At 40.4% G+C, this 25,561-nt stretch overlaps 1 protein-coding gene across 5 annotated transcripts in view; it reads left to right on the top strand.

Annotated features, from left to right (window-relative positions):
- The first annotated feature begins 3,335 nt into the window (after positions 1–3,335).
- The window catches only part of lrrc9 (leucine rich repeat containing 9), a 197,358-nt gene continuing 175,132 nt past the window's right edge, over positions 3,336–25,561 (top strand). For all 5 annotated transcript variants that reach the window (XR_013579440.1, XR_013579439.1, XM_078562277.1 and 2 more), the window contains exons 1-6: positions 3,336–3,462; positions 9,028–9,138; positions 9,550–9,585; positions 10,866–10,951; positions 19,331–19,549; positions 22,070–22,210. Coding sequence is in view for 3 of the 5 variants with exons in the window: in XM_078562277.1 (XP_078418403.1) it covers positions 9,063–9,138; positions 9,550–9,585; positions 10,866–10,951; positions 19,331–19,549; positions 22,070–22,210 (558 nt within the window). In the remaining 2 variants the exon portion in view is untranslated. The remainder of the gene's footprint in view (positions 3,463–9,027; positions 9,139–9,549; positions 9,586–10,865; positions 10,952–19,330; positions 19,550–22,069; positions 22,211–25,561) is intronic.

Genomic DNA, 25,561 nt, shown 5'->3' with positions numbered 1-25,561 from the left:
CAGTAATATTCTTTCAGATGTGTCCATTGCCTTCTGGTGAAATGTTGACAGGTGTTTTAAACATTTTAAAATATTAAATTAATTTATGTCCTCTGAATTTAGACAACTTTGATACAGAATGTAAAAATATTTAAGATAACTTAGTTTTTATTACATTGTAAAAAGATAACTAAAATTCTTCCTTGGTCATTTTTTTGGATTGGAGAGTGGCAATGTGACACCCATTTTCAAGAAAGGGTGTAAGGACATTGCTCGTAACTACAGGCCGGTTAGTGTAACATCAGCAGTGGGTAAAATTTTAGAATCAATAATCGGAGAAAAAAAATCAACAGGCACTCAGAGGGGTTTGAGTTAATTAAGGAGAGCCAGTATGGGTTTTTAAAAGGCAGATCATGCTTGACTAATGTAATTGACCTTTTTGATGAAGTAATAAAAAAGGCTGGTGAAAGGAATGCAATGGGTGTTGACAAGATGGGTTTTAAGAAAGTGTTTGACAAAGTACCTTATAAAAGGGTGGTTACCAAAATTGAGGCTCATGGAATCAGAGAGTCATTGTCAGCTTGAATAAAATATTGGCTTAAGGACAGAAAATAGATAGTTGTGGTAAATGGTTGTTTTTCAGACTGGAGGATATAGACAGTGGTGTTCCTCAAGGGTCAGTGCTAGGACTATTGCTTTATATATAATTTGGTTATTGGAATACAGAATAAAATTTTAAAATTTGCTGATGATACCAAACTTAGAGGTCTGGCAAACAGAGAGGACAATACCAGTTGACTCAAACAAGACTTGGATAGGTTAACAGAATGGGCAGACAAGTGGTAGATGGAATTTAATACAGAGAACTGTGAGTTGATGCATTTTGGCACAAGGGATGAGAGAGGCAATATAGACTTAATGGCAGCATTCTAAAGAGTTTGAAAGGATAGAGGGCTGGGGGATTCATGTGTATCGATCTTTGAAGGTGGCAGGACATATTGCAAAATTAGTTAGCAAAGCATATGGGATCTTGGGCTTCATAAATAGACCATGGAGGACAAAATCAGGGAAGTTATGCTGAACCTTTATAAAGCTCTGGTTAGGGCAAAGCTAGAGTTTGGTGTCCAGTTTTGGTCACCATATTTTAGGAATGATGTGAGGGTCCTTGAGAGGGTGCAGAGGAGATTTATCAGAATGGTTCCAGGGATGAGGGATTTTAGCTACAAGGTTAGGTTGGAGAAGCATGGTCTTCATGGAGCAAAGGAGATTGAGGGGAGATTTCATAAGAGGTGTACAAGATTATGACAGGTTAGATAAGGTATACAAAGAAAAGCTGTTCCCATTAATTCATGGTACAAGCTATACAGCAAATTGTAATGGCCTGGAACCTGCTGCCGATGAGGTGGTGGAAGTGGGCGCAAAGAATGATTTCAAAAGAAAACAGGATGGAGACTTGAGGGAAATAAGCTTGCAGGACTACGGGGATAGAGCAGCGTAATGGGATTGACTGGATTGGTCTACAAAGAACTGGCATGGATTTGATGGGCCGAATGGGCTCCTTCTGTGCTGCAATATCTCTTATGATTCTTTATGACATTTTTCTCCTCAATGTTTTAGTGATGACAATGTTTCATCCTTGGTAACTAGGTTTCTTTTTGTTAAAAATCAGTTATTGTGGTAAAACCTTTTGTCAAGCTAGGATGAAATGGTGGGTTAGAATATCAGGTTGTAGCTTGATTTTAGGTATCTTCTTTTTTGGTGGTAAAGAAAGAAAGAACTTGCATTATATGGTGCCTTTCATGACCAAAGGATATCCAAAAGTGCTTCACAGCCAATTAAGTACTTTTTTTACATTCACTTGAGAGCAAATGGAGCCTCAGTTTAACATTTCATACACAGATGGCACCTCTGAAATAAAGGTGAAAAGCCCTACTAATTTTAATAATGGAACTTCTCGGTTGCCTTCACTTGAGGTAGAGATAAATAATAACAGATGATTTCTGTTTTATAAACCCAACATCAAAAGGCTAGATTTTCTTTCAGGCATTTCTAGATTACCCACCTTAAAATTTCAGGTGGCAATCCAAATAGACTATCCAAACAAAGAAATATTTCACAATTATCTTCTACTTTGATTATTGTCTGATCTTATTAATTTTAGCAAATATAGGTTAAAAATCTGATTATTTTACTATTACATTATACAATGTTTATTCTTAATTGATTCTTTAATTTTGCCAAACTAACTACAGAAAGTATTTGGGTGTGAAGGACACCAAAGAGCAAGGATTGCCTGAAAACAGAATGAGAAAAAGCTGGAAATACTCAGCAGGTCAATCAGCATTGGTACTGGAGTCTCCTAGGCAGCCTTCTGCCTCATGAGACAATGGTTTGTACCTTGATGGTCAACTCTGTGTTAACCCTCACCTAGTGTGGCTCAGGGGCTCCCCATATCTGGCAAGGAAGTCTCTGCCTCATTTGCTGCATATGAAGACAATGGGCTGAGAAGGTACAGGATTCACTAGCCTATGTTTTCTCAGAGACCTCTTCTTGGCCAGCTGAGCGTTTTGTTTCTCCTCATCTCTCCCAATGTCCCTCCAAAAGTCACAGCCAACTGTCTGCATCCATGTTTGTCAACTTTATATCTTGTTTGCAATTATCCATGTAATGGAGGTATGGATGTCCAGAAGGTTGTGACCCAGTGGCCAGTTCACCGAACAGAAGGTCTTTGGGTATACAGCCGTCATCCATCTGATGATTGCAAGTCAGTGCAGGTGTGATTGTGGAACAACAGAAACCCGACCAAGAATACCAAACTGCGAGTCTACCGAGCCTGTATCCTCAGTGTACTCCTTTATGCTGGTGAGACCTGGGCAACATATATTAAGCTGGAGAGAAGGTTGAATAGTTTCCTCCTTCGTTGTCTTGAACGTATCCTCAGCATCTCTCGGCAGGACAAGGTATACCAACTCGGAGTTCCTGCATGGTGCTAATTCCAGTACTACTGAAGCATTTTGTGTATAAGAGTAATAACTTATTTTTAAGTTTTAAGTTTTGTCTGGTTTGGTGATTCATTTCTTTATCAGACGTGCGTGCCCCTTTATTAATAGGGACACTTTAGATTGATTTTCATTTGGCGCTGGGCCAGCGTCTCCTCACGGATTATTTTGAAAATAAAAGCATTTGTCAAAAAAAGTTAGACAATAAAATAAAAATGTTGCTGAGTATTTCTGTTTTTTTTCTGTTGTCAGGTTTCCAACATCCTGTTGCGTTTCGCCTCTTGTTTTGAAAGGATTTGCCTGCTGGCCCCTTGACCTGTAACCTCTGACCTTCCCCATGGAAACCAAAATGGCTCCGGGACAACAGAGACGCGCAGCCAGTTAGAATGTGCAGTCGGCGAAATGGTTTTTAAACAGGGAAACCGATAAAACACCCAGCCAGCCGTGGTGGGGGTGGGGGCAGACAGCAAGCGGGCACCTAGAGGTGAGGTGTCTGACAGGACGGGACATTTTTAATCCTCTTTATCATATGAGAATTAATGAATCGCCAGTTACCGGGGGGGGGGGGGGGGTGGAGAGTCCATCCGCCCGCCCCCCGTGTGGGTCTGTGTGTGTGTGTGTGTGAGAGAGAGAGTTTTGAAACCCCTGCCCCTTTGGCAGTGAATCGGTGCCGTTACTACCATTTTACTCACTTCAAATGTTGGTGCGGCGGGTCATTTATTCTCGCGGCAGTTTCCACAGGTTTGTATTAGTGTTTTCAGGCTTCATAAAATCGATGTGCTCGCCTCTGAACACACTGTACTGAACACAGACATCTCCAGACACGGCGGCGCTTGTGGTCTGGTCCCGAAGCCAGGACACTCTCTCGTGAGTTCGTTTGGCCTCCTGACAGTCTCTTGGTGATCTCCGGTCCACCCATCGATGGGTTGAGTGACCATTTGACTTTTTTATATATATAAACGGTCTTAAAAGCCAAATGTCATCCTGTTCGAAGGCGGCTCCTACCCTCTTCCGAATGGATACAATTGCCGCAAATTAGACATTTGTTTCGCCAATTAAAGGTGCCCCTGATCCCACGAGTGAGGTTTCTGTCATCTTATTGTTTGTTTATCTGTCTCTAAACATTTATTATAAAAACGAATTGAACTTCAGTGACGTTGTACCCATACAATACTTATATTTTTCTGTTTATTGTGTTATATTTCCAAATATTGATTCTATATTTGCATGTACTCTAGTGCCTTTTACATTACGGAGAACTTGGACACCAAGCAGGAGCTGGGTTGTTAAAGTAAGTGACTGTGGACACCGGTTTTGTTTAGGCTTGAACATAAAGAGCAGGAAATGTTCAGGAATTTTGTGATCTGTGCATTGGGAAATGGAAAGCTAGAGGAGGTTGGTGAGGACTGTGGTGATGGTTGAACAGGACTGAATGTTGGAATGCATTAAAAGTTGGGGTCTGTGGTGGAGATGTAAAACTGGTGCAGTCCCAGTGACTTTGATCGCTAATGATGTAGCTGAGATGCAGCATTTATAGAAGAAACAAAGGGAGGCCAAAAATGAAACTTTTGAGTACAGTGGAATCATGAAAGGTACTATGCCATGGAGAGTTGATTGTAGTAATGGTCTCTGGAAAGGTTGAGAATGGATAAATAGACTGTGGTCATAGCCATACAGAATATTGTTGGTTTTGACATTGAGGTTTTAAACAGGGAAAGATTGGGTTTAGGTGAGATGATTGGATTAGGAGCTGAGAGGAAGGGAAGATTAGAAATGTGGTAGTTGTAGAGGAATGAAGGGCGGCCTCTTTAAGGGTTGGTTTAATGAAGGCAGTTTTGACAGTAGGAAGAACGATATCTGAGGAAAAAGAGCAGTTCACAATATCCAAAAGCACTGGGCTGAGAAGAGGTGGTGGACAGCAGTTTCAGTGAGCTGGTAATATATTTTATGGAGGAGACGAAAAAGGCTTTTGTGTGAAGTTTCTTGAACTGGTTTAATTGAATAGCCAACAGAAAATCGAAATGAGTATTTTAACTTTTCATATATACCACAAGTTTAATACATTGTATCACTTTGACATGCAAATAAAATTTAGGTATCCTGAACAGAAGAATTTGCGTTATTTACCTTCCAATGCAATTATACCGCAATATAGTATCTGTTAAATGCATAGTCAGCAAACCTTTTTGTATTTCAGAATGAGCCCAGTTTGATATGACACTACAGTGTGCCAACAATGGATTCTGTATGTTATTCAATGCATGCATAGACCTCTGCTCTTTTCACAGCCCATTTTAATGTTAGAGCATAATAGGGGCGTCTGCTTTGTTCTAACATTAAGGATACTGAATATGATGTTTAAAATTTTTTCCTGGTGTTCAAAAGATACTTCTGAAATGTGGCATTGGGACGAGTTGGAGTTTTGTTTGCAGCCAGTGCAAGACCAGATTGATGTGAAATTGCCTCTTGGAAAGAGTTGCAAATAGCTGTCATGTGCTGAAGTGTCAAATAAGGACAGGATGTAAAAGTCATGCTGATATTTAATTCATTGAGGTGCACTGTAAATTGCTTTGTGTCAATTCGGAAGTGGCAGTATAAGTATAGTTGACAAATCACTTGTTTCAATAATGTCTTTGTTTCGATTTCTAATTGCTAAAACATATACAGGTCAAGCAACCATCATAATATGCTGATTTTCTTCACTGAGCACTTGCAGTAGCAACAATTTTCCTGCTCCTGGTAAGGAATTAACTAAATTCCTGAACAACACACAAAATAGATACTTGCTTCACTTCAGGGGCTTGGATGAGGTTGTTGTTATGATCTCCGTAGAGGCCATTAACTTTTAAAGAGAAACTTGAACACCCAGTGATTAATTGAAAGGACTATGGCACAAGATTTCACATTTTTAAACAAAAACATTTTACTGTTTTAATTAAAAAATTAAGTAAAGCAAGCACTACTGACTTAATACTATAGTTTGTTAAGACTGAGAATGTATATCCTGCTCCCGTTTTTACTTGCTAATTCCATTCAAGAGCTTCCTTTATGCATTATGAGATCTTGAGGGTTCATTCACTTCCTTCTGATATCAAACCAACTATACCACAGCTCTCTGGAATTCACTTTGATTTCTCCTCAGTGCCATTCTTTTGAGTTACAAGATTTCATGGGGATCCTTTCATTAGTTTTTGGCTAAAAGACCCTCCAACTTTTCTTCAAAACTTAATGACTGTGAACTTCTCAGCTCAAGCTTGGGCCTCACTGCACCCGTGCTCAGTGATTTTAAAAATAAAGAGTACCCCGATTCCTGATGGCCTCTATGCTTCGTATCCTGGCTTTGAACAGACACAGACTGCTTTTTCCCTGCCTGCTCCCAGGCTAACTGCCTTTCAGTATGAGGGTTATTGTAGATTTCTTCCTCTAGCTTCAAGTTAGGCAAATCTTTCAATCTCTTTTCCCTTCACAAACTCTGTCTCCAAATCGAGTGGGAGCTCCCACTCGTATTCCTTGCGGTGAACAATAAAGTTAGTATTTTCTCTGCTTAAGGTGCAGGCCTGGCTAATGTTCGTCTCTTTTGCTCCCTTAACTCTTAGTGAGCTACAAACTACACAAGACCAAAGTTGCAACTCTCTCTGTCTATGATTTCCCTGGGTTATAAGAAAGCTTGTAACTTGATCCCAAAAATGGCTTCCCTATCTGCTTCTCTATGGCACTGTGAAACACCTTAGCCCTGATCCAAGAATCAATGTTAGCTATCTCTGACTACAAATGCCTGCCACCTTAGAAACAGAGAGGCAGGTTTCACTACAACTATTTACAACCTTGATACCCTTAATATGTTTGAGTTTCAGGAGACTTCAAGTCTTTTGATCGTGAACAGAGCAACAGCTGTGATTTCCTCAAATGTAAATATCAGTCACCTACCTCTAAGTAACACAATTTGAGTATTCCCTTTGTACTGTACCAATTACCACCCAGCATTTACAGTCAGGTAGATTCATCGCATGATTCCATTAATTTACCCTAAATTTAAAGATAGAGTCCCAAACTATAACTCTCTTACAAATCAAAAGATACAGTCCTAAAACATAATAATCATAACTTTGCCATTGTGACATTATAGATAAAATATTGTATGATGGTAGGGTTAATGCCAAGCATATGTATAACATACTGGCTCTAAATTAAAAGTCTGATAAGAGTGAGAGAAAGAGATAAAAACAAAAAACTACTGCGGATGCTGGAAATCCAAAACAAAAACAGAATTACCTGGAAAAACTCAGCAGGTCTGGCAGCATCGGTGGAGAAGAAAAGAGTCGACGTTTCGAGTCCACATGACCCTTCAACAGAGGTCATGTGGACTCGAAACATCGACTCTTTTCTTCTCCAACGATGCTGCCAGACCTGCTGAGTTTTTCCAGGTAATTCTGCTTTTGTTGTGTGAGAGAAAGAGATCTGGCTTAGCTTCTTTTATGTTGTGAGCTCTCGATTTGTCATTTTTTCTAAGTCTTGTTACGATCCCAGTAGGGACCATTAATGTTTAAAGAGAAATTCAAACACCCAGTAATTAAATGAAAGGACCACGCCACAAGATTTCACGATTTTGAGCAAAAATAAACTTTATTGTATATCTTAAAAAAAAACTTAAAGAAAATGCACTAGTAATTTATTGCTATATAACTATGTATGCTATGAATCCAGTTTTACTTTTACTTCCTCCTAAGAGTTCCCTTATCTTAGAAAATCTAGAAGATTCATTCACTTCTTCAGGGAGCAACCTAAAGGTTTGCCACAGTCCTCAGGCATTCACTTTGATTTCTCCTCAGTTTCCCAGTCTGACACTTGGACTTTTAGAGCTCTTTTCCTTTGCGAGTATTCCATTGCCTTCTTGTCCTCCTTTTCTCAGTCTGCTCCCACAGCTTCTATCTAAGACAATTGTTCAAGCTGACTGCTTTATGCTACAAGGCTAACTGCATTTCAATTTGAGGATCACTGGAGATTTCTTCCTTTAGATCCAAACAAGGCAAATCTTCTAGCTTTTTTCCCCTCATGAATTCCAACTGAGCTGAGACCTACACAAGATCAAATCTGCAACTGCCTTCTGTGAATAACACCTAGATAAATCAAACAAAATAATCTTCAAAGCCCCACAACCTATCTCCATGGCAATGTGGCATGCTTTGGGATGTTCCAAACAGAAATGCAAACTAATCTTACCTTTAAAACAACCCCTTTTGATTCTGTGACCCATATGAATAATTTATATATTTTATTTGAGATAAGTGTAGACCTTTGGCTCTATTGCAAGCTTAGAGATGGGTCATTTATTGCTTACGTTTTCTCACTGCTAACTCTGACCTTGTAAAATAAACACAGGTTATATTTTAACTGTAATTAGCCCTGGATTTTTTTATTTGCATTTACATTAGGGTTATTTATTAGTGTCTTAATCAAGCTTTTCCATTTATCCCATTAAAAAAATCCAATTCCTAAAACTAAAAGTTACATTTTAAACATATGAATTATGAAACTAAATATTCAAAACAGTCTCATAAATTCATTCTAGGATTTTAAATGACAAAGGAACATATGAATATTGTAAAAAAAAAAGACAGCCAGGAAAAGGCCAGCTGATATATCAATTGTGTCCCAAAGCCGTGATGCTTGAAGCATCATGACGAGACACTTCTTTCTTCACCTCCCCCCGCCCACCCTCCACTGTTGCAGCCATGTAATCTCCGAGGAGAGACAATAAAGCAAGAGAAAAACAGGCCCAATAAAGAAAAAATAATCTCTTGTATGCACATAGAAAGGTTAATTTAAAAGCAAAATATTGCGGATGCTGAAAATCTGAAATAAAAACAGAAAATGCTGGAAAAACTCAGCAGGTCTGGCAGCATCTATGGAGAGAGAAACAGAGTTAATGTTTCAAGTCCACATGACATCTTCAGAGCCAGAGTTAATTGATTGGTTAGGAATAACATGTACAAACAAGCTACATAAACATAGAACTAGGTTAGATGCTGAGAGATTTTTCTTTTTCCAGAAGGCTATCGATCCTTTAGGACAGCTTTCCAGCTCATGCAGATTAACTACAAAAATTCAAGAGGGAGCTGGGCAAGTTCCTGGGGGAGACCGATATTGCTGTGTACAAAAGGTGAGTTACAAAAGGCTATCATGGTCATTGTTATCTCCTGAAACTCTCTTTTGATTGCTTTCCCTGACTTGATGAAGGATGTCATTTTTTTTCTAGTTTTTGTAACTCTCAGGAGTCTGCAAGGCTGCTGGTGGGCTAGAAGTATTGGGAGACAAATAATACAAAATAAAATCAAGCTAGGTATACAAAATATAGTAAAGAACCAAAAAATATTAGAAAGCTAAGAGACGGTATGAGGAAAGACGGATAAATAACCCAAAGGGAAATAGCAATTACTTTTTATCCATTTATAACATTAAAATAACTGTTAAGGAAAGAGCAGAGCCAATTAAATATAAAATAAGAATTCTTCTTGTGAAGGGTGAAAACATTGGAGAGATAATAAATGAGACCTCCGCTTTTTTTTTACAGAAGAGCGTACGGATACAGGAGGAAGAGGTGATTCAGGTTGGTGGAGCTGAAGGTGGAAGAGGCACCAGCTATCTTGGCTTACATCCTAGGATGATCAGGGAAAATAGAGAGCAAATATCAGAGGCTCTGACCACAATCTTTCAAGCATCCTTGAATGTGGAAGTTGTGCTAGAGGACTGGGGGGTTGCCTCTTTCACACTTCTGTTCAGAAAGAGAGACACCAGGCAGCCATAGATTGACAGTGGATAAGCTTCTACAGACTATAATATTTGATAAAATAAGTACTCACCTAGAAAGACATGACTAATTAGGGACAGCCAACATGGATTTGTGAAGGCAAGTCAGTCTGATAAGTTATGTAATGGGCTTTTTGAAGAAACAACAGAGGGTAATGAAAAGGAAGCAGATGGGAGAAAGAGAGAGAGATAGGAGGGGGTGGGAGGAAAGTGAAAGAGAGGGCGGAAGGAAAATAGGAGGGCAAATGGGGTAGAGAAAGTATGGAGAAGGATGTGTGAAGGATGGTTGATGGAATAGGGATCCAAGGGGTGGTGGTGTTGGGGGCGGAGGCAGTGGGGGGGGTGCAGGGGTGGGGTAGGGGGGGAGTGGGAGGGGACATTAGGGCGGAGAATAGACAGAGAAACGTGATAGAGGACAGTCAGAACAAAGGCTGAGAAAGGCTGGGTCAAGACCCTGGAAGTTACTTCATAAGATCATTGTGGGTGTACCTACACTACATGGATTGCAGGTTCAAGAAAGCGGCTCACCACCGCCTCAAGAGCAATTAGGGATGGACAATAAATGCTGGCCTAACCAGTTACGCCCACATCCTGTGAAAGAATAAAAGGAAACTATTGGGAGGGTTGGAGTTGCAATGAGCTGCTCTTGTTTTCCATTGGAGTGGATTTCCTTTGTGGTGGTATGGGAAAATGGCCCACTTTGTTTCACCAAATTTAGATTTTCTTCTCTGAGTGGGTTGAGGTTGAGGAGGGTGAAGGTTGACTAGAGGGCTTGCTTTGTTTGGTGGGGGGCCAGTGAGATCGGGGACCAAGTTTGGCAGAGAAGATCTTTTCTCTGCTACATATTTTTAATACTCACTGCCTGGGAGGACAATGGTTTTATTCTGTCCCACGGTGATCAAATAGCCTATTGACCCAGCCATTCTTCAAATCCACAATAAAAAATAGCCAGTCTTAATTTTAAACGCAACATGTGTCCATGACCAGAGGCTTATCTGTACAGTTTGCCACTTAATTTAAATAATAATGGCTTATTAAACATAAATTGTTAAATTTTACCATGCTTCTTTCTCTCTTTAGTGGTTAATTTGCATACTGCAATTTACCAAATGACTTGGAAAATGATCCAAACACAGAGCGAAACGGAAGAAATTTTCAGAGAATTGGTAAATACTCCCCTTGTATTGTTGCTATCTTTGATCTCTGCTGATAATAGATTATGCCAATTGAAAATTAGCCATTTTTCCCTAAAGGATGTGAGTTTTACTCATAATCTTCATCCAAATGCCTTGGTTGGTGTTTCAGAAGGAAAAATATATATAATTTGCTTTTTTACTTGGTATATATGTGATATTAATAACTTGTTAGATTTAAGTTAAAAAGTTTTCTTACTTGCCTTTTAGAGGTCAAGGAATAATAGCATCCATTGGACTTTACAAAAGACCCATGGTTCTGGTCTGAAGACTTTACCGCTATGCACTAACAATGATACCATGGCTGGGATTTTATTGGGCAGCAAAGGCCCAGTCAACTGGCCAGAAAGTGGAGGGCAACCTCACCTTGGCTGGTTCTGGGAGGGCCAACTGGATTTTCATGCACTAGGCAATTAATTGCCTGGCATTAGGACTCTCCTCCCTTTAAGGGACAATGTCCCACCTCGAAGAGATGTCAGCCAATCAGAGTGCAGACAGTTCTTCAGTCCCAACAGCACCATGGTTACTGCTGGGACTACACCCAGCCTGGAATAACATCATGGCTGTTGCCCCAGGACCTAGATAAGTGGGGTTGGGGTCGCTCAAGCAGGCCCTGGTAAGCAGTTGGGATAGTTGGGAGGGTGGAGGGGATGGTGGTTGGGGGTGCACAGGATGTTTCCATAGAGTCGACCTTGCTCCTGGGGTGGGGGTGGGGGCAGGGGAAGGAGGTGGTCTCCATGGGCCACAGGATGCTGATTAGGCAACCCTCCTCCACCGAGCCATTAGGAAGACCCCCAGGGTATACCTTGCCGTCTCCCCACTTGGCAGAGGACCCACCAGCAGCTGGTAAAATGTCAATGGCAGTGGGAAAAACCCCTTAAGTGGCCACTTAAAGGCCTCAAATGTATTCTGGGCAGAGGGCATCACATTCCCCACCACTGGTAAAATGCCAGCGATGGGAAGGCACCAGGCATGCCACCCACTTGATTTTTCAGTCCCCAGTCTCTCGGTCAGCTCCCTGAGGCCCCATAAAATCGGCCCATAAAGAGAATGTGATAATGAAAAAATTCTTGTGTGGTACAAAACACAATGGAAGGAACACTCTCCAACCTGAAACAAATGTTACGATCCCCACAGAAACCAATAACTTTAAACAAGAGATTTGAATTCCCAGTGACCAACTTAAAGATTCCAATACTTTTAATGTAACAAACAAACCAAAATCAACATTGACTATACATTTCTTAGTGGGAAACTAATACTCTAAACTACAGAAATTATAACCCATAGATTATAACCATTAGATATGTCTTAACATGACTGATAACCCTACACAACTGATAACGGCACACTCTCCACAGGATTACAGTCTTTATCGGAAACAGTCCAGTCACTCACTCACTCACAGCTTTCAATCGGTTCACATCTCCCTGTTTCACCGAGCTGTAACATCGTGTGACTGTTGAAAGGCGCTTCCCTCAGTTTTTGGAGAATTCCTGGTCCAAACACAAACAGTAAGGCCCACTCCAGCGATCACAGACTTTCCTCCCTCCTGCAATCAGTCTGGTAGTTCACATAGAATCAGCAACCATTTTCCCTCTGCTGATCTCACAAACTACAGCCAACATCTCGCTCCTCTTCTGTCCAAACACTCAGATACAAAAAGTCTGCCTGCAGGCAGCTGACCTGCCCTTGCCTTTGTTTTCAAGTGTGAACATTTTGCACCTTGATCTCAGCCTGAACCAAGGCTCCTGGTTTCCATGGTAACCAAGCCACAAAGGTCTGTTGTTGGGCAGAACTTGTAACAAATCACATAACCTTCTTTAGTACTCCATTTTCCCTCAAGTTGAAGAGACAGTTCGAAACATAATCATCTTATAAAATCCCACATTCGTAACACAAAGGTGACATTATTTGCATCACCAGAGGTCCCCACTGGTATGTACATAACACACGTGTATTATGTGTCTACAACCTGTCTACGCACAAAGGTGACCCTCTGATGAGAGAGTGGGAGTGATTTTGATTGCTGACCTGAAACTTCAACATGAATGAAGAAATGGCCAGGAATATTTGCCTATAAAGCATGCTGAAAAACTTTTAAAAACTTTGCCATTGAGGAGCTTTTAAACCTGACTAAGCAAACAAAAACAGTGCCAAGGTGGGAAATTTGAAAACCAACTGCAGCACATTGCAGCAAGAATCTTTGAAATGAGTATCATGATAGAAGGAATATTTTATCTTGCTGTTCTTAGTATCTCCAGTAGTAATCGTGTGACTTTTGACAAAATGCCTTTAAATTTCTCCATATATTAACCAGAGGTTCTGGTGTGCAATTAGGTTCTTTCTTGAAATAGTTTTTAATGCCACTATTATAATATTTGCATTCACATCATGCTTTCACATCAAAATGTTAGGAAATAGAGATAGTTTAAGTGAGTTATATGTGTATTTGGGTGTGTTAAAAATCAGGTATATCTTTAAATTTAATTTATATTTTTTCTATTTGTGGATTAAAAGGTGAAACCTGGGATCTAGTTTCATTTTTGAATGGAGACAGCAGGTCTAGAGCTCTGTTTGTATACCTGCATTTCTAATGAGTTTTACGACTCATGAGAAGTTAAAGCAAACACGAGTAGAAAAAACTGCTGTTGCGAAGCAACGGGGGTCCAGAGAGGAAGACCCACCCACACACAGACACAGACTGAGAGTGAAAAAGCAGTAGTTTCAGTTGAAAACAGCTGCCATGGAGAGGGTGGAGCAGAGGGGCAGATACAAGTCCCAAAATAAAGTTGAAGCCAGGACTCCAGAGAGACTGGACACTGGGAGAGAGAGCTGCAGAATGAGAGCAGATTTCCCAAAAGAACTGAAAGGTCCCAAAACCAACGAGTGAGACAGAAACAGGAGGAAGTCCCAAGAAGACCTTCTAGTCAAAGGAAGGACAGGAAACTGGAAAAGGTCCTGTTGAGCGAAGTTAAGAGTGAAGAGCAGAGGAAGGCTTCAAGCTTAAAGGGTGAATCCTTAAAACGAGTACATGGAGGTACAGAGGTACTGGACAAAGGAATTGGAGTTGCTGTGAGGTATATTAAATGGGTTGGAATTCGAAATGCCTTTGGAGGTTAAGGCATTTTTACAGATGGAAAATGTAACCACGACTGGTTTACAGAAATGAACAAAGAGTAAGCTAATGAAATTGGCGGATAAACTGGAGTTAGAATTACCCGAAGGGGTGAGGAAAGCAGACAGACATAGTTGAGATAATAGCACAGCATTTGAAACTGGAAAGGATATTAGAGAGACCACTTTCTCCAGGGGGTGAGTCAGTTGAATTGGCTAAGATCCAGTTGCAAATGAAGCAACTTGAACATGAAAAGGAACTGTAAAAACTTGAATTGGAGGCAAAAAAAAATAACAGGGAAAGAGTATTTAGGAAGCTAGAACTGGAATTTCAGGCAAGAGAGAAGGAACAAGAAAGGGAATACCAGCTTAGAATGCTGAAAGTTTAAAAAGGAGATCTCAGATGCTGAGGAAGGTTCTGGTGATGAAAAACCTCAAACCCAGAGCCCAGTGGTGAGATGTTTAAGTTTGTGCAAGCTCTCCTGAAGTTTGAGTAATGGGATATAGAGGCATTCTTTACCTCGTTTGAAAAAGTGGCTAAGCAAATGAAGTGGCCAAAAGAAATCTGGACATTGCTTTTAAAGACTAGGTTGGTAGATAGAGCTCATGAGGTTTATGCTTCACTTTCAGAAGGGGTATCAGTGGATTATGATGTAGTTTAAAAAAAAATCACTGAATATTTGTATAGAATGTGATATGCAATTGTTAGAGGTTTATGATAAGTTTGTGTAAGGCGGATGTAAGGCCATTGTGAAGAAACCTTCACTATTGTGAAGCTTTCTTTCTTTCAAAGGGAAAGGTGTTGGGAATTAGAGAGTTTAAGTAAGTTATATGGGTGTTTGGGTGTGCTAAGAATAAGGTATATCTTTAAGTTTAAGTTATATTTTTCTATTTGTGGGTTAAAAGATGAAACCTGGGATCTGGCTTCACTTTTGAGTGGAGACAGCAAGTGTAAAGCTTTGTTTGTATACCAGCATTTCTAATAAGTTGTACAACCCTCGAAGAGAAGTTAAAGCAAACATGAGTAGTGAAAACTGTGCTGTTCTCTAGCAACAGGGGGGCAGCCCACCCCCCCCACCCCCAAACCCCTTACACACACACATACACACACATGCACGGAGAAAAAGCAGCAGTTTGAGTTCAGTTGAAAACAGCTGCCATGGAGAGACTGGAGCAGAGGGGCAGATAACAAGTCCCAAACTGAAGTTGAAGCAAGGACTCCAGACAGACTGGACACTGGGAGAGGGAGCTGCAGAGTGAGAGCAGATTTCCCAAAAGAGCTGAAAGGTCCCAAGGCCAAGGAGTGGGACAGAAATGGGAGAAAGTCCCAAGAAGATCTTCTAGTCAAAGGAAGGGCAGGAACCTGGAAAAGGTCCTGTTCAGTGACATTAAGAGTGAGGAGGGGAGGAAGGCTTCAAGCTTAAAAGAAGAAAAGCTGCGGGAAGCATATTTAAAGTGAGAGGCCAGAAGGTCCAAAGAGACGACTGAAGGTTTGTAGCTCTTTGCAATGGGCATGTGAAGCAGTGATGTACTGTTGACAACTGAGTCAGTGAGAGAGAGTGCATGGAAGAAAGCTTGAATGCACGTGGTGACGCGGAGAGAGGAACATAGGAAGAAGAGTTCAAAATCCTGCAGGTGAACCTTTCTGGAAGGCGTCTGAGAAAAAGCGTCGGTTTAGGAGAAGATTCCAAGCGAGTTCTTGGAGGGTGGAGATTGGAAACCCCGTGTGTGAAAGACGGAGTTCAGTGAGACTGGTTGGCTCACAGTGTATCAAGTGTCTGGGGGGAGTTGATGAGAGGTCTGTAGCATTTGTCTGGGGTGGCATCTGTCACTTGGTTTCAGAGAGCGGTGTGTCTGACCACAGGTCGCCTATTGGTTTAAATGGACTGTGTACTTACTGTGAACATTAGAGTGTAAGATTGTTTTTGTAACTTGTGTCATCCTTACAAATCTGTATATGTCTGTAAAGGTATAGTTGTGGGTGAAGGAGTATTGTAATATAGTTCATCTTTTCTTGTTAAATAAATGTTTTATTCTTTTGTTAAAAGTTCATCAGCTGACTTCTGTGACTCTGTTCAGTAGCTACTCTCCACGTATCTAAACAACAAATAAAAATTAGGATCAATCAAACCGGATTCCACCCTGGGATCAGGCTTGCCGGTAGTAACATGAGCTGGGATCATAACAATGTTTCAAAGCACTTTGCACACAATTTTTGTTTGAAGTTCAGTGTTTGTTATTCAGTGGACTCGTTATGCATTTGCAACATCAAATGAATAACTATTAAATGATAGATTTGTTTATGGGTGGCATTGTTTGATGGACAAAAATTGACCAAATTAGTGGGAGAATTGCTTGTTTTTCTTTGAATAGTGCTGAACAATTGAAACACAGTTGATGGGATGGTAATTTAACATCTTGTGTAAAGAATGGCACCTCTGGTGATCATTAACTCATTATTGCCTGGACGGTTAGCCTAGCTTAGGCATTCAAATTTTAGTGGATGTTCAAACCCCCAGCTTTCTGAAGAAAGTTGACACTTTATGTAATAGCATTCAGAGAAATAATTGTAACTCATAAATCTTATTGTTCAATTTAATGTAAATGTGCCTCATTTTCATTGTTTGCATAGTTGGTTCAGTCAATTAACCTGATCTGTCACCATAAAGAATGAGATCTAGGGACTTTAATGGGACTGTGTCACTTCCTGTGGTATCTTTTTCATGGAGGGCAAAGGTTTCTGGTATCTTACTAAATGGCTGAATGATTTTTATCATGCCTTCTAATGATGTGTTTGGAATAGACAGCACCACGGGTACATCATAACCCTCATCTTGCCAAAGTGCTTCTAAATAAAATTGTATAGGAATCTGGAGAGTACTCCGACTAGATCCTATCGATGTAATCTGAAATGCTTCTTGGTTCTTCATAAAGCAAAACATACTTTATCTGAAGCAAACTATTTAATCAGAGCTGAAAGCATTGCAGTCTTTATGCCAGAAAATTCAGATGTAACGCAGACTATGGATAATAATAGTATTATAGTAAGGGTCAATAGTAAGAGTCAATTTTACTTCAGCCCAAATATATGTTACATTAGTTATATTGCTGGTTCCTCTTGTACTTGTGCTGCTAATAGAAGTCTGGATGAACTCTTAAGTTTTTGACAAGCGGGAGTCCAAGACACTCTAGAATCTGATGAGCGCTGTGAATCTTGCGTGGATCCTCAATGATGTGTAGACTTTGCTGTTGAAATTGCTATCGGTCTTAGCACTCAGTTGCAGAGAGAAGTAAAATAAAACATTCAGTTTATTAAAATAAAAGTGAATATGTTTATATATGTATCAAATTTGTGCACTATACTTGTAACAATATTTGTTGTGGCTGCAGTGCACTTTCCTTCCTTGTTGGTTTCAAGCTCCCTGTAATCTTTGACATGCTCGACAAAACCTTCCTCCTCCAAAGACTATCCTGTCTAGTTCTGTGGAACTACCTTTCCTTGTTTCCTGTCTTAACCTTCCAGATAATAAACAGAGCATGTTTCATAGTATCCTAGAATCATTGAATTATACAGCACAGAAGGGAGGCCATGCAGTCCATCATATCTGTATTGATTTTTTGAAAGAGCTATCTGATTCCACATGTATGCTCATGACACACTGCCCTCCTCTCCATAACCTCTAGGTCTTGAATGAGCTACAATTTCTCAATTAAACGCTAGGAAGAACAAAACCATCATCTTCAGTCTCCATCATGGATTCAATACCTTTGTCAACAACTTCATTTCTCTCCCAGACCACTGTCTCAGGCTGATCTAGTCTGTTTGCAACCATAGAGCCCTGTTTGAACCAGAGTATGATTTAAGACATATACTTTAAAATACAATGACCACATGCTTCCTCTTACTTGACCTCGCCTTATTCATTCCTACCTCAATCTTATTCATCCCTGCCTCAACCTATCTACTGCTGAACTCATTATCTATAACTTTGTCACCTCCAGTCTCAAATTCCTTTCTTCAATGCTCTCCTGAGTGACCTCTTTTCCACTACCACTGTAAAATACAGCTCATTCAAAATTTTGTTGCTCATGCCCTAGTCTGCATCTAGTTCCACATTCATCATCCATTTTCTTGTTTACCTACATTGGCTCCTAGCCACACTACCCCCCCCCACCACCCCCCCCAACCCCACAGTGCCTCTGATTTATTTAAAATTTCCATCCATGTATCAAATCCGTCCATTGCCTTGCATGCCCCTATCTCCGTAACCACCTCTAACACTACAATCTCTCCTGACATCCAAACTCTTAGTTTCTCTGACTTTTTGCAGAACTCCCTCCTGGGGCCTGTTTAGAAGTGGCATTGACTGGGAATCCTGGCTGAGGGTAAATACCAGTAAGCTATAGGATTGCCACAGGTGGTATATCAGGATGCTACACTTATTACTACCATTTACATAAAGAATATCTGCGTTATTGTTTTACAATTATTTATGAGGAGAATGTGTGTGTTCCCACTGCTACTATTAGTTATCTGTGCAATTTCAAGTGAGTTGCTATTTGTTGCTGGTGGAATAAAATTTCTGTCCACCTTTGGCTTCCCCTTGTGCATTATTCCCCCCCGCCTTCAGTTTTCAATGTTCCCAGTCCTCCGTTTCCCCCCTTCACCTGCTCATGAGCTGTCTCTTGGTTTTTGGAACTTGTTGCACAACAGCTGCTGACCTAAAACTATGAGCAAAGAGTGTTCAATTACAGCGGACCCAACCTTTAATGGTAAATGGAATAACATTATAGATGTCACTAAGTTGGATGTCATATGCTCATAATTATCACGTGATTAAACCTTCAGGCATACCTCCATTCAGAGTTGGCAATGCTAAATTAAATGCAAATTTGAAACTAATGCTCTCTATCATATATTGTGCCTTTTTTAGAAGAGGCGCAAAAACATAGATCCCAGGTTCAGTGATAGTCCTTCCTATGTCATAGTTTCTCACTCACAGCATTACATTGAAAAGCTTCAGAATGTTTGGTCCTTCAACATGTTTAGATTTCCACCTGTGACAATCCAAGTTAAAACGCTCACTTGCAAGTTAAAAACTGTTAAGTTAACTCCTGCTGTTATATTTTTAACTTTGGAAATATGGAAGTGTTGAAAAAGTAATAGTAAGAGTAAAAGCTAAATCGCCCTTCTAATCCAATTAATATATTTTTGAAATGTTTTCTATTTTTTAGTGTATGTGTAATGGATTATCACATGAGAAGATTGCTGATGAAGGGCCATCAGTCACTGAACTGGAAATGTTTTTCTCGGGATTTCCTCGAATGGTGGGGCTGCTCTACTTCCCAAATTTAGTTGTTCTTACATTAGTGAAGCAGGATATCAGACGAATTGAAGGTTTGGAAGCATGTCCTCTGCTTACTCAACTATGGATTGTTGAGTCCCATTTAGTGGTGAGTTACATGTTTCTGTGAAAAGAATACTTTGAGTACTAGTGATGGGTAGTAGAAATCTTTGATTCTTTTCTAAAGAGTCTATTTTGTTACAGTATGTCAAATATTATTAAATCAACACTGAATCATCTTTGCAGCTTCTAAATTAATTTGATTTTCTGTAACATTACATAAGTAAATAACACTTTTTTATCTAATTAACCAAAAATTTAGATAAGTTACAGAGCCATGCAATACTTCTAGAACTTAAAGCATTCTTTGAAAGAGATAACGTTGTAACCTTGTTGAGTTATTGCTTAAAACAAATGTTATTCCAATCCCTTTGAATTACTGTTGACTTGGTTTATTTTGAATCATCATGATCTTTGCATTTCTAAAGTCACAGCAAAAAGCTTTAGCAAGGCAAAATAAATAACATCAAAGACTGTTTCCCTGATACTGTCCTCATCTCTTTCTTTCCCGGCTATAAAAGCAATGTACTGCGGATGCTGGAAATCTGAAATAGAAAGATAAAATACTGAAAAGACTCAGCTTGTCTGGCAGCATCTGTGGATCAGAGTTAATATAAGCCCGTAACTTACGTGGAGTGGCAATCAGAGTCAGATTGCCAATCCGCTCCTAAGTACTACCTGGAAACGAAGCTGCTGCTTTCTCACCTGACCTCCCGACTTAGGCCGAGTGAGAACAGTATAGTGCAGCGGGTTCCTGAGGCCTCGTGTTGAGGGCTGCTGAAACGTCCAGCCACTTTTAGAAGCAGGGAGAAGGCAGGTTTGTAAGGTAAGCGGGCAGGATGGGGGGTGGGGTCAGGTTGTCGGTGGAGGGGTCAGGAGGTCAGTCAGGGGGGTTGGGTGGTCAGTGAGAGGGCGTGTTAAGTGGAGGGATGGTCATCGGGGCTCCAGGTGGTCAAGGCGGTTATCAGTGAGGAGGGTGGTCAGGGAGGGGGGTTGGACGTGGGGGGTCAGGTGTGTGTAGGGTGTTCCGTGGGAGTTTGGGGGAGTGGGGACTACCATGTGGTAGCCAAGAGTCCCGTGGGGGCCAGGGGAGTTAGGAGTCTTGGTGCAGTGAGGGGGGAGTCCCATGGGGTAGTTGGGGGGGGGTTGGGGAAAGTCCCATGGGGCCGTCGGTGGGGGTGGGGGTATGGTCAGTACTGTAGTTACCCAGAAGTTAGAAGTGAGTTTAATTCTTCTAACTTTTTCTGGGTAACTATTACTGTAAGATAGTTGGAAGCATCCGAAGTTTGCGATTTATATCGTACTTTCAGATGGTTCCCATTGCAAGGAAATTTACCAACAGAAGTTTGAACTTCCCAGGCAGTTGCCATGCAACCCTCAGCGCATCTTTGGGGCACCCTCTCGATTATGACGACCTGGAATCGGAAGTTATGGACAATGTTTCAGGTCGGTGTCCCTGACACTATTCCCCCTCCCTGGCAAATGCCTGAGGCCGACACAGGCTGCTTGCAAACTTGATGTCATTTTTCACCCTGAGATCAGTGTCCAACCACATTTTCCAACAACGTGTCTATGCTATCACTAAGACTGCCTATTCCCACCTCTCTAACCTGTCTTGAATTTTGCCTCTGACTCAATTCATCTGTGCTGAAATCCTCATCCATGCCTTTTTTAAAACCTGTGGCCTTGACTATTCCGACATGCTCTTCTTTGTCCTCTTGCACTCTGCCCTCTATAAACTTGAGGTCATTCAAAACTCTGCTTATGTCATAACAAGATCTGTTCACCCCTGACCTTGTGCTCACTGACTGACATTGGCTCCCAGTTGATTAACACCTTGATTTTAAAATTCTCATCCTTATATTGAAATCCCTCTTTGGCCATGCCCCTGTCTAGCTCTGTCACCTCCTGCTTTTCCACAACCCTCCAGCGCTTTGCACTGCCCTAATTCTGGCATCTTGACAATCCCTTACTTTAATCACTTCACCTTTGGTGGCCATGCCTTTAGCTGCCAAATCTCTAAGTGCTGAAATTCTCTCTCTAAACCTTTCCACCTCTGTTCCTCCCTTTCCCCTTTTAAGACTCTCTGCAAAACCTACATCTGTGCTAATATCTACTGAAATGACTAGTGTAGAATTTTGTTTTGTACAGCTCTTGTGAGGCGCCTTGGAAATTTTTATTACACTAAAGGTGCTATATAAATGTACCTTATCGTTGAAGATGGCAGCAAGTCTGCAAAGTATTAAGTTGCTATTAGTTTTACTCTTGACAATAATTTGCAGCAGCTCAACATTGCCATCAGCAGGCATTTGTAGAAGCTGCAAGTGTTAAAATTAAAAAGACTGGTTACAGTTTTGAAAGGTTCTCTACATTTAGAGAGATACATAGGGCAATATTAAGATAAGTAAAAGTTCTCCAAGTTGTATACTTACATATTGCTAAAATATTGGGAAGATCACCTGAAGGTTCTGAAGTTTCATGTTTTTAACTGCAGTGTATTGAGGGTGCCGTAAGACCAGAATATGGAGATGGCGTTGATTCCAAAAATAACTTTTAATTATTTTTCTAGGACATTGAAGGATTAGATTATTGTACAAATCTTCAAAGACTCTACTTGTATTACAATCGGATCACTAAGATTAAAAATCTGGAAAATCTAAAGAAGTTGGAGATTCTTTGGTTGAACAATAATAAAATTAAAGTTATAGAAGTAAGTATGCTTCTTTGATCCTTAAAACCCTCATTTTTGACCAAACCTCTTGATCACCCCTCCTCTTACCTCCTTCTTTGGCTTTGCCTCTGTGAAAAGCCTTGTGACGTTTTTCTACATTGAGGGTGCAATATAACTGAAAGTTGTTATTGTTTCCTCAATGACTTTGGAAGTTATCAAGTACACTATTCTAAGATCATAAGAATTCGGAGCAGAAGAAGGTCATTCGGCCCCTTGAGCCTCCTCTGCCATTCAATAAGATCATGGCTTATCCAATTCTGGCCTTAAGTCACTTTCCTGCTGACCACCCCCCCCCCTTGGCTCCCTTGTCTATCAAAAATCTGTAACTCAGCCTTGAATATTTTCAGTGATCCAGCCTCCACTACTGTTTGGGGAAGAGAATTCAAAAGATTAACGACTCTCTGAGAGAAAAGATTCCCCCTCATCTCTGTGTTAAACGGGAGACCCCTTATTTTTAAACAGTCCCCCAAGATGTGGGTTTCCGCATGAGGAGAATCACCTTCTCAGCATCTACCCTGTTAAGCCCCCACAGAATCTTGTATGTTTCAATCAGATCATCTCTCATTCTTCCAAACTCCAGTGGGTATAGGCCCAACCCATTCAACGTTTCCCCATAAGACAATCCTGTTATCTCAGAAATCAACCTACTGAACCTCTGAATTGCTTCCAATGTAAGCAATGTAAGTATATGCCTTCTTAAGTAGAATGCCAAAACCATACACAGTATTTGAGGTACAGTCTCACCAATGCCCTGTACACTTGTAACAAAAATCCCTATTTTAATACTCCATTTGCCTTTCTAATTACTGTACCTGCATGCTAAATTTTTGTGATTCATGTACCAGGACACCCAGATCCCTCTGTACAGCAGCATTCTGCAGTCTCTCTCCATTTAAACAATATCCTGTTTTTCTATCCTTCCCGCCAAAGTGGATGACCTATCATTTTCCCACATTATACTCCGTCTGTCACTGTTTTTCCCACTCACTTCACCTATCAACATCCCATTGCAGATACTTTGTATCTGCCTCACAACTTGCTTTCTTACCTATCTTTGTTTTGCCAGCAAATTGGACTACAGTGCGGTCTGTCCATTCATCGAAGTCAATAATATAGATCATAAATAGTTGAGGACCCACAACAGATAGCTGTGGCACTCCATTAGTTATAGTTTGCCAACTGGAAGATGACCCATTTTTTCTGACTCATTTTCCTGTTAGTTAGCCAATTCTTAATCCATGCTATTACATTAACTCCAACACCATGAGCTCTTTTGTGTAGTAATCTTTTATGTGGCACCTTATCGAATGTTCTTTTGAAAATCCAAAATACTGCATCTACTGGTTCCCCTTTATCTGCCTTGCTTGTTATGCCTCAAAGAACTCTAATAAAGATGTCAAACGTGATTTCCCTTTCACAAAACTAGATTGACCCTGCCTGATGGTATTATGATTTTTTAAATGTCCTGCTATTACTTCCTTAATAATGGATTCTAGCATTTTCCCAGTGACAGGTGTTAGTCTAACTGGCCTGTAGTTTCCTGCTTTCTGTCACCCTCCGTTATTGAATAGAGGTGTTACTTTTGCGGTTTCCCAAACAGTTGGGACCGTTCCAGAATCTCGGGAATTTTGGAAGATTACAACTAATGCATCCACTATCTCTGCAACCATTTATTTTAAGACCCCAGGATGCAGGCCGTTAGGTCCAGAGGACTTGTCAGCCTTTAGTTCTATTCATTTTCCTAGTACTTTTACTCTTGTGATTGTTTTAAGTTCCTCCTTTTTTGCTTCTTGATTTTCTACTAATCTTGGGTTGCTTTTGGTACCTTCTACTGTGAAGACATACAAAATACTTGTTTTCCACTGTTAATTCCCCAGTGTCATCCTCTAAGGAACCAATGCTGACTTTCACTACTCTTTTGCTTTTTATTTAATTGTAGAAGTTTTCACTATCAGTTTTTGTATTTATTGCTAGTTTACTCTCATCCTCTAATTTCTCCCTTTATATTTTTTTCGTCATCCTTTGCTGGTTTCTAAATTTTTTCCAATCTTCTGGCCTACCACTAATCTTTGCAGCCATGTATGCCTTTTCTTTCAATTTGTTACCATCCTTAATTTCCTTAGTTAGCCATGACTGGTGCATCCTTTCTAAGAGTCTTTCTTTCTTAATCCTTTGCTGTGAGTTAGAAATATCTGCTTCAAATCACAGACCACACCCTGGCTTAAAAAATGTGACTGATAAATACCCTTGAACTTTCTGAGTTTAAATACTCGTCCGGTGAATGCAAAGGTTGACAACCTGACACGCAGCTATGTAATTCAAACAACATGTTTGTATTTGAATTAAGTGACTTTGTCCCCACAATTTAATGAAGCTTGGACATGATTTCTGTGTGAAGCTCTTCTTTCATTACATCTCTGCCCCTACCTTAGCCTGTGTGTGCTGAATCCCTCATACATGCTTTTGTTGCCTCCAGCCTTGACTATTGGAATTCTCTTCTGACCTGCACCCCATATTCTACCCTCCGTAAACTTGGGTTTATCCAAAGCTCTGCAGTTCATATCATAACTCACATCAGGCCCAGTTCACCAATTACCAATGTGTGCTTGTTGCTCTACATAGCCAGTCCAACAATGCCTCAAATTTAAAATTCTCATTGTTCAAATGCCTCACTCACTATCTCTATAATCTGCTCCAGTCTTACAACCCTTTGAGAGCTGTGTTCCTCCAATTCTTATAAAATATATAGAATCTTACTACACAGCAGGAGGTCATTCAGTCCATCATGCATGTGCAAAATCCTTTAACAGAGCTATCCAATTAGGTTCACCCCCTGCTCTTTTCTGATAGTCCTGCAATTTTTTTCCCTTTAAGTATTTATCCAATTCCCTTTTGCAACTATTGAATCTACTTCCACCACCCTTTCAGTCAATGAACTTCAAATTGAAACAACTTGCTACGTTAAAATAATTCTGATCTTGCCCCTGGGGCATTTTCAAATTACATTATATCTGTGTCCACCGTTTACCAGATAGGGTGGCAAGAAGATCACAGTTAGTACAGGAACCCTCCAAGCTAGTGACACTTGCTAACTGGTTTTCAGTTTTGAAGGGTGACGGTGGCTTGGAGGAATGCAACCCCCCTGCATGGGGGGAAAAAAAGAATTGAAATGCAATAGTCAAAGGGGATTTAACAGATATTTCTGTAACCACAAGCAAGTTTCCCAAATGGTATGTTGCCTCCCTGGTGCCATATTAAAGGATATCATCAAGGAATTGCAGGACGTTCTGCAAGGGGAAGGGGAACAGCCAGAAGTTGTAGTTCGTGTTG

Source organism: Cetorhinus maximus, chromosome 18 (assembly GCF_964194155.1).
Source record: "Cetorhinus maximus chromosome 18, sCetMax3.hap1.1, whole genome shotgun sequence".
Taxonomy (NCBI): domain Eukaryota; kingdom Metazoa; phylum Chordata; class Chondrichthyes; order Lamniformes; family Cetorhinidae; genus Cetorhinus; species Cetorhinus maximus.
This window is presented reverse-complemented; position numbering and strand designations above follow the sequence as displayed.